Here is a 9,000-nt window from a genome sequence, read left to right as displayed (position 1 = left end):
AAAAAAAAAAAATCTTTGTTCATGAACACGATGATATAATATCTATTGATGCGGGGAAAAAAAATCTAAGTTTCTGGAATTTTAGATTGTATCCATTCATCAATTAAACTTTAATGTTCAAAATACCTATTTAAGAAAAAAATTTATTACAAGATCATTAGACGTATATAATGATTTATTATTTATAATGTATGTACAAAATGTGTTGAGATGATAAAATCTGCATCTTTAATTTAAAATAGTCGGGTTGTCCGAGATTTTTTTTAAGTACACTTTCCCCCACAGACATTGGGATGATGTGTCAGTGGCGGAGCCATTCGCCCAATTTTTTTGTAAATTTTTTTATATATTATTTTTTAAATAATATGATATTAATCGATATCATGCAATTTAAATTTTTAAAAAATTTAAAAGTTTAATATGATATTATACAGAAAGATAATGTGTGCATTACGTAAATTTTCGGACAAATACAGTAACTTGCAAATCATAATAATGAGGTAAACCGCATACATGCACGATAAAATGTTGTTAGGGATGAATGTTAGTTCAAGTTATATGAAAATCTATTTTTTTGTTATATTATCATCTTAATCTCTTGCTATATCCTTACTTTCTGAGTGATACTAATCTTGACAGCGAGTTAATATATTACAGTCTAATGTTTTAAAACACAAAAATTCTAATACTTATATTTAATTTACTCATGTTAAAAATAAGAGATTGAGTGTTGAAAATAAGAATTGTAAATATTGAAAATGATTTATTTATTTTTGGATTATTTTTCAAAGACATTTTATAAATATGTCTTATTTTTTTAAAAAAAAACACAATTGAGTGGAGAAAATTTTATAAAAATGTGTAATTTAATATGTTTTGTGAGTTTGAGATTTTTACTTTTTATCGTAAATTTTTAGTTTTAGCAACTATCATATAAAATATGTACAATATTACTATTAAATTTTTTTTTTAATGTACAAGGGGCAACCCGATTTCTGAACCAGATAAAGTTAATTCTTTTTTAGTTTTATTTTAAATATCAATTTGATTCGAGTATCAATAGTTTTTTATCCATATATTGAAGTGGCTTGGTTCCGATCTCTTTCTTAATAATAAGATGTTTATGTCACCACATCACGTAAAATAACGACGATTTCAATGATTTAGACACGGATAAAAGATACATTTTTGTCCATTTTAACCGACGAATTGGTGTTGATGGACAATCAATAATTCCTCTCAGAAAAATGATTTCATATTTTCTTATATTTCTATACAAAAGGAAAACTAATCAATATGAATGCGATGTCAAAGATGAGAGAAATAATTCTCATACTTTGTGCAGTGATTAACTTATCATACTTAAACAGTTCCCCATTTGATATATTAATGGACGTTCGATCCTACAATTTACAAAGAGACGCGCGAATAAGATTAAAAATAAAAATAAAAATAAAAATTGCGCAACCACATATATTCGATTTTTCAATTTCTAGACCAACTTCATTAGCCCGATTCTCATGTCTGGAAACATAAGAAGTTGTAATGGACATGATTTTGACGTTGAAAGAGCATTCCATTTTTTATCATCCTTCATTTTCTTCCATAACCTAATTTTGTTTTTTGGGTTAATTATTTGTGTGGTTTTGAAAATTTCTGATCATACTCGCTTCTCTTTGTAAATTGTAGGATCGGACAGCTCCGGGAAAGGGTAGAAGAATGAGACATATTATGAGATATACGATGCATTATAGACGTATGATCATTACGCTTCAATGAGGTTATTTTATTCCACTTCGTAGAAAGACAACGAACTTAAATAAAAATACTTAATAGCAATAGCATGTCGATACATTATACAAAACTTCTACCTCGAGCACACACAATGGAACCGTAGACAGTCAAGTGAAATTCAATCCACGAAATAATTTGATCTATGGATAACATCATTGTGGTAAAGAGTATGTCAAATGTTATTGCATATGGATCCAATAAAATCACATTTTTTGAAGTAGAAAATAGCTTAAACACAACATTTGGATAGATGTATTCTATGAGATAATTACACTATTTTATGGTAAAAATTAAGATTTTTTTTATTGTTTCAGCCTCATATTCCAAGAGTGAAATATTTTTTTATCAAGGTAATGTTAGTTGTCTCACATCGGTTGAATAAAATTCCTGAGAGTTCTATACATGAGCTTGGACAATCATCTCACTTGAACTAGTTTTTGGAGTTGAATTAGGTCTAAATCTCAATCTTAACATGAAAAAGACGTTTAACGCTCCAAAATATATTCTTAATTTCCTCATTTTTTAAATTTGAAGATAAATATAATAATATATTGGTTATTTCAGATATTTATTGGAAATTTTGTAGTCGAGATGAAAATTTAACGCTTAGAAAGTTTTTGATTCTTCTAGACCATTTACATATCCATGAATATAACTTGATCATTTTAAATGGGAATAATTTGGTCTGCCTTCTTATTTCAGGTTGTCTCCAACTCAGACAATCCTTAATCGTTGCCACATAAAAAATTAAAAAAAAAAAACCTCATTCATCTACTCACCATCCAAAAAACCTAAAAAAAAAAAAACTTTTATTGACCCCACACACAATTCAAATATTTTAATAAAAATTCTCCTTATTTAAAATATTAATTACAATTTTTTTAAAAACCTATACCATAATTTTTTAAATAATATTAATTTCAACAAAAAAAGTTTAATTTGTGGAATATCAAATTGAAATAAGATTGGATTAAAATCGGAATCGGAGTCGGAATCTAATTTTTTTTTTTTCCGGAGTTAAATATGAGTGACAATTATCATACAATAAATAACTCGAGACTCATTAGAAAGATTTTTCTCATAAATTATACTCCGAATTAAAGTGGTTTTTTTTATTACAACACACGCAAAGAAGGAGATTCGATCTCGGGATGCCAGCTAATCTGACAGGGGGTGAGACCACGTGGCTACAAGCCCCGTCTCAAGTGGTTTGTTTTTTAATTGGATTCAACACGGGATTCCTACATTGTTCAATATAGGATTAAATTGGCAGTGGGACAACAAAGGATCAACAACCTACACGTACGAAAGAACCTTTCCTACCTCCTCGTGTAGTGTCTTTATAAACCTCGAAAGCCAAGCCTTTTGCATTCACCATCTTCTTCCCCGCATCCACGCTCGTAGGCTCGCTCCTTTTCTGTATACATATGGAGCTTTCGTCGTCGTTGCTTGGGACCTTGATCATACTTGCAATGTGCTCATCTTGTGCTGGTACTTCAGTATCCTTGGAATTACCAGGCTCGTCTTCCTCTCAATTTCCTGATGGCTTCCTTTTCGGAACTGCATCATCTTCATATCAGGTGCGTTTAACTACGATATTATATTATCATCATGCCACTGATTTTGAGGGAGATTGTTGTTAATGTTTTTGTCACGTTCAGTTCGAAGGTGCTATATTGGAAGATGGGAAAGGTCTCAGTAACTGGGATACTTTCACTCACGGCACTGGTAAAAGTTACTGTTTTTTCCACTTTAATTATCATCCATTTGTGCAATTATATCCCCTTGTTTCTTACTCTTAGCATATTAAACTCGGGTTTGGAATCATTTTCAACTCTTGATTTCTTGTTGTTTGTTTGAATTCAGGAAACATCTTGGATGGAAGTAATGGGGACATTGCTGTGGATCATTACCATCTATATCAGGTAAAAGCATATGCGCGTACTCGATTAACTTGCAGGCCACCAGGGGACCAGAATTTCCCCATAAATGGTGTGCGTGTAATTGAAGATAAATTCGGAAAGTTGGACGAAAATGAATAAATTAAAAGTAGAGAACATGTTATATTATGTCCACCACCCTCATATTCTACGCCTATACAGTGAAAACATTTATTTAACAGGCTCTCGTAGTCAAGGTTTGGTGAGCACCAACTGGTGCTCGTGAAGCCACATATCTCTTCCCCAAGTTTGCATCTCAAAAGGAACAAGAATAATGCCCATTTTTTGGTATAACTTTTTAATGGGGTCCTAGGAAATCAGTAAAATAAGGAATATGTGGGAGAAAATTAGACCAATCCGTAGGGATTTCAACACCTTATTGCAAATAGACCTCCACTCGGATCTTTGGTTTTGATTGTTTTGGGCCACTTGCTTTATCTCTTTGTGGTTTTTGGAGCCATCTGGGACAACACCGTTGATGGCGCCGGGAGAGAATATCGCGGCCCCATATCCAATCCTTCACAAAAAAATTTCCAACTCCGGAAAATAAACAAATATTGGTATTTTCAGTTTTTTTCCAAGAGTATACGTGTATATTATCCCCATCTGGAGCACTATTCAATGTGGTTTTTTTCGAGGGGGGATTTCAAAAACTAGTTTAAAAATGCTAAAAGATTTTATTTTATTAATTTTTCAATGGATTTTAATTCCAGCCATTTTTCCATAATTCAAGTCCACGGATGTCGCTTCTCCCATGAATGTGTCTTGTGACGCACTCAAGGGATGGATCACGTCATTTCCCTTTTAAGTTCTTTTGCCTCAAATAAATGTAAACATCCCCTCAAAAACATTAATAATGAATGTAAAAAATAAAATTATAGAGATTAGATAACAAATATCTCCTCTCAATGCATGTTCTTCAACTAGAGCTCGAACCATAATGAACATGCAAATTTTATCAAACGGTATATGTTCAAAGAATCATAACAAGGATCGTTTAGTGAACTCGTTCCCCAAATTCGCATATTCCTAAATGTTGACGTCGCCAAATCAATTCTGAAACGAAGAGATGCACATGCGAGATCTTTTCAAAAGTAGAACAAGGGAACAAAGACAAAGTTGAAATGGTTGTGTTCATATTGAATACCAGGAAGACATTGATCTGATGGAGAATCTTGGTACAAACAGCTTTCGATTTTCCATATCATGGGCAAGAATTCTTCCCAGTAAGTGGGAATTTTTTGTTTTCTCCTTTGATTATTTTCCTATTCGATTTGAGGTTCTGTTATTTTTTGTGTTTATTCATTTCAGAAGGGAGATTTGGTAATTTGAACATGGCAGGGATAGATCACTACAGCAAGGTCATCGATGCTCTTCTTGCGAAAGGTTATTACTTCAGTGACTCTGTTGAGAATATAATGATTTCATAATAACCATCTAAATACCTGTGACTTGTGATCATCTTTTCATCAGTCATCAAATAGGAGAAGACTTTAATATTCGAATTAGTCACAGAGACTATGAATATCTTTTCTCACGTTCTACATAAGTTTTTTCCATCCTGAAATCATTTGAGTCGAGTTGTTGAGCCTGCTGTGTAACATGATCATGCAGATTTCTTCAAATATTTAGACTATAGCAAATAAAGCACGCACCTCGTTTACGTATTGCGTCTAGGCTGCAACTCCATAACAACTATACGCCAACACCCTTCAATTCTAATAACCATCTATGGCAAATATCAAAGTGCGATTATATCCTTGTTCAGTAACAAATTTAATTTAGAAAGAAAAGAAAGGAGTCCATGATGGATACTATTTCAATAACTGCAGGTATTCAACCATTTGCTGCATTAACACATTACGATGTCCCCCAAGAACTTGAAGAAAGATATGGAGCGTGGTTAAGCCCAAAAATACGGTATGCCACAGGCCATTAATTATCCCGTGTGTTGTGATTTTTATTATAGAATCTTAAAATCCAATACTTACTAGTTACTAGTCTAAGAATCCCACCTCTCACTAGGGTTCCCCATTTGCAGGAAAGATTTCGAATATTACGCAGATATATGCTTCAAATACTTTGGCAACAGAGTGAAGTATTGGGCCACCTTTAATGAGCCAAATGTCATGGCAATCCGAGGATATAGGTCCGGTATTTACCCTCCATCTCGCTGCTCTGGTTCGTTCGGCAACTGCACCAAAGGAAACTCCATTAAAGATCCACTTGTTGCTGCACATAACATGATTCTGTCCCATGCGGCAGCAGTCAACATATATCGTAATGTATACCAGGTATTATTCACAGACATTACTACCTTGTATTTTGTATAATAAATTATAAAATGTGACTCAAGTGTCTCGGTGGAAGCATTTGACATGATATGTTTTTGGGAAAACATTTGTGTTTAGAAAGAACAAGGAGGCAGCATTGGGATCATAATGAATTCCATTTGGTATGAGCCTTACAGCAATTCTGCAGAAGATAAGTTAGCAGCTGAGCGAGCTCAATCTTTCTTTCTGAATTGGTAAGCACTTCTTAAGAGTCAAAAGATCAACTGAGCTACAGCTCCGCTGAGTAATTAAGTAGAGTATCATCTATTCTTATTTCATTCTTCTCTTATACCATTCCCATGAATAGTGAATGAAAAAGGCTACAAGGAGAACAAATAAATTGTCATAAGTAAACAATTATTGGATGTAACATATCCATTTTGTATTGAAATGGTCGAAAATTCGGGTGAATTAAAAGTGGATTTGCCATAGATTGCCAAATAATGGATGGGATGCGTCTATTCAGTTTGGATATACCAGAGTTAGTCCTGCATTTCAAGTAATGCTGATAACAAAAGGTCTAATCCACGACAAATGATAAAGCCTACTCAATCCCCCAGAACATTTACTTTCTCTGTCAAACCCTCTGTCAATTCCTTTAAACAAACATTTTTGTCCCTACTCAGCTCTTACCACTCGATTTTAATTCAAACGCAGGTTCTTAGACCCTATATTACATGGATCATATCCGAAAGAGATGCGTCATGTTCTGGGATCTCTGCTTCCAGAATTTTCTAAGGAAGATCTTAAGAAAATGAGGCGAGGATTGGACTTTATTGGGATCAATCATTATACCAGTTTCTATAGTAAAGACTGCATTTACTCCAAATGCAAATCAGGAGCACCGGGAGTTTCCCGAGCAGAGGGTTTGGCTCTGCGTACCCCTATAAGAGATGGCATATATATTGGTGAACCAGTGAGTAAGATCATCTAAATTGATGTAATTTGACATCTCAATTTCAGCAAGTCTGACGAAAACTCCAAATTCGCGCGTAGACTGCAGTTGATTGGATTTATGTATATCCTCAAGGAATGGAGAACGTCGTGACATTCATAAAAGATAGATGTAACAACACACCTATGTTCATCTCTGAAAACGGTTCGTGTTGGTCTATATTTTTTTACATACCAGACAAAGTTTCAAATACTTGTTGCTGAAAATGGACAGGTACTTCCTAGGACTTGGCATTGTGGAGAAACCAAGTTCCTCAATTACCGACTTCCTCAATGATGTGAAGAGAGTGGAGTACATGAGCACCTATTTGGAATCCTTGGCAAATGCAACAAGGTACTATCAAATATATAATGAAGCAGTCGTATATATATTGGATTAGTTATTAATATTTCTCTCATAAATAACGCTATGAACAGGAAAGGAGCAGACGTGAGAGGCTACTTTGCCTGGTCATTGCTCGATAACTTTGAGTGGCTTGATGGATATACTGTAAGATTTGGACTACACCATGTTGATTTTGCGACTCTTAAAAGGACTCCAAGATTATCTGCAGATTGGTACAAAGAGTATATTTTCAATCATAAGAGACATGCAAGCAGTGCCTAGGGATAGGCATACAACTGAATAATGAAGTTTCCAGAACTAAAAACAGAGGTTCCGTGCTTTGTTGTGAAGGAAAATGGCAAATAACACTGAAGAATCTTCCAGGAACTGAAAGATTTTCCCATAATGAAAGACAGGAGATTTATTGCTTTTTGTTGTACCTTCCAGCATTGTCCGGCTTCGTTTATGCATTTTCTTGAAACTTCCACGAAAATTGAAAATTGCCATTTTCTACCGTCGGGTTTCAGATGCGGAGAAAACTTAGCAATAAAATATAGAACAAATTAAACCCATGAAAACTCAACCGTATCAGAGGAATGCAGAAAGTGAGAATTTGGGATATATTCAAGAACGGTAGCTACAAACGAACCAAATGTGAAATGGTTTAAAGATTTGATATTCGATTTAACTATATAATCATGTGAAATTCAATAAAATAGGTAGGCGGTTGCGTTGAGATAAGATCGTAGGAAATAGAAAGGAATGATTTTTTCAAGAAATTCTAAGTTTGAAAATTCTAAAAATTTTGGTTCAAAATCGATTCCAATCAAAGCTGGAGTCGGTGTTATCACGTCAAAACATACATTCTCATTTTGTAACAGCAAAAGAGTAGCTTTTTTTTTAAAAAAAAAAAAAAGTAAAGTACCAATGCGGGACAGGCAACGGTTGATTACCTATTGTCGGAGATTGAAACAGAATAAGTTGAATTTTCATCTGAAAACGTGGTGGATGCACAACTTAGGGTTCTTATTCCACCATTGAACTTCTGGTGATATCGAGCATTATTGAAACAGGAGCGGCAGGTTGTTAGCGTGAGAGCTCGGTCGACAGGAATGGTGAATCTCGCCACGCGATAGGACGCCGATGAAACTGAAGAGAAAAGATTACACATGAACATTGACGAGACAGCGGCGCTGACGCCGTCGACAATTACCAATGTCGGCGTGTCTGTGGCCACTGTAAGAGAACAGGTAGTCGCCTTCCTGTATACAGATTAAATTTAAATCGTGTAAGAAAAGGCTGTTTGGCTAAAGTCGCATTTAACTCAATATATATATATATATATATATTTATTTATTTATTTATTTATTTATTTAAAGCGTAGAATTTTGAAATTAAGGATGTTCATTCAGCTAAAATCGCTCTAACCAAATTGTTAGTCGAAGATCGAACCAAATTAAAATGTTCGGTCAAAAGAGAAATTACTTAGATAGTTCGGTTTCCCCGAATTTTTTTTTTCAATTTTTTATTCAGTATTAGCAAAAATAAATAACAAAAAAAATTTAAATAGTTTTTAAAACTAAAGAAATGATTTCTAAAAAAAAAAAATCGATTTTCGGTTCGGTTAACCGAGCTCAGCCGAAACCGAAAATCG

At 33.9% G+C, this 9,000-nt stretch overlaps 1 protein-coding gene and 1 long non-coding RNA gene across 4 annotated transcripts; one reads left to right on the top strand and one right to left on the bottom strand.

Annotated features, from left to right (window-relative positions):
- The first annotated feature begins 3,080 nt into the window (after nt 1-3,080).
- Nucleotides 3,081-7,860, top strand: LOC142540614 (beta-glucosidase 47-like). Of its 2 annotated transcripts, XM_075646900.1 has the most exons (12): nt 3,082-3,374; nt 3,456-3,522; nt 3,661-3,719; nt 4,885-4,960; nt 5,046-5,120; nt 5,567-5,654; nt 5,776-6,028; nt 6,146-6,261; nt 6,725-6,983; nt 7,064-7,166; nt 7,247-7,355; nt 7,439-7,860. In XM_075646900.1, the coding sequence occupies exons 1-12, from the start codon at nt 3,222-3,224 to the stop codon at nt 7,626-7,628; spliced, it is 1,548 nt and encodes a 515-aa protein (XP_075503015.1). In that variant the 5' UTR covers nt 3,082-3,221; the 3' UTR covers nt 7,629-7,860. The 2 variants fall into 2 exon arrangements, with proteins under 2 accessions (XP_075503016.1, XP_075503015.1); XM_075646901.1 differs by lacking the exon at nt 7,439-7,860 and having other exon boundaries at nt 3,081-3,374; nt 7,236-7,355.
- LOC142540616 (uncharacterized) lies at nt 5,744-8,619 on the bottom strand. Of its 2 annotated transcripts, XR_012819128.1 has the most exons (4): nt 8,300-8,619; nt 7,787-7,885; nt 7,464-7,569; nt 5,744-5,928 (listed from the first exon to the last, which is right to left on the bottom strand). It is a non-coding gene; the product is annotated as an uncharacterized LOC142540616 (long non-coding RNA). The 2 variants fall into 2 exon arrangements; XR_012819127.1 differs by lacking the exon at nt 5,744-5,928 and having other exon boundaries at nt 7,347-7,569.
- Between the last annotated feature and the right edge of the window lie 381 nt (nt 8,620-9,000).

Source organism: Primulina tabacum, chromosome 3 (genome assembly GCF_025594145.1).
Source record: "Primulina tabacum isolate GXHZ01 chromosome 3, ASM2559414v2, whole genome shotgun sequence".
NCBI classification, from domain to species: Eukaryota; Viridiplantae; Streptophyta; class Magnoliopsida; order Lamiales; family Gesneriaceae; genus Primulina; species Primulina tabacum.
The sequence above is the reverse complement of the archived record's forward strand: the minus strand, read 5'-3'. Positions and strand labels throughout refer to the sequence as shown.

What these genes read in the sequence shown, in the direction of transcription:
- LOC142540614 (XM_075646900.1), top strand. Translation starts at nt 3,222, where the DNA reads ATGGAGCTTTCGTCGTCGTTGCTTGGGACCTTGATCATACTTGCAATG. An exon ending in TGGTTAAGCCCAAAAATACG is followed by an intron (nt 5,655 to 5,775) that starts GTATGCCACAGG and finishes CCCCATTTGCAG; the next exon opens with GAAAGATTTCGAATATTACG. An exon ending in TATGTTCATCTCTGAAAACG is followed by an intron (nt 7,167 to 7,246) that starts GTTCGTGTTGGT and finishes GGTACTTCCTAG; the next exon opens with GACTTGGCATTGTGGAGAAA.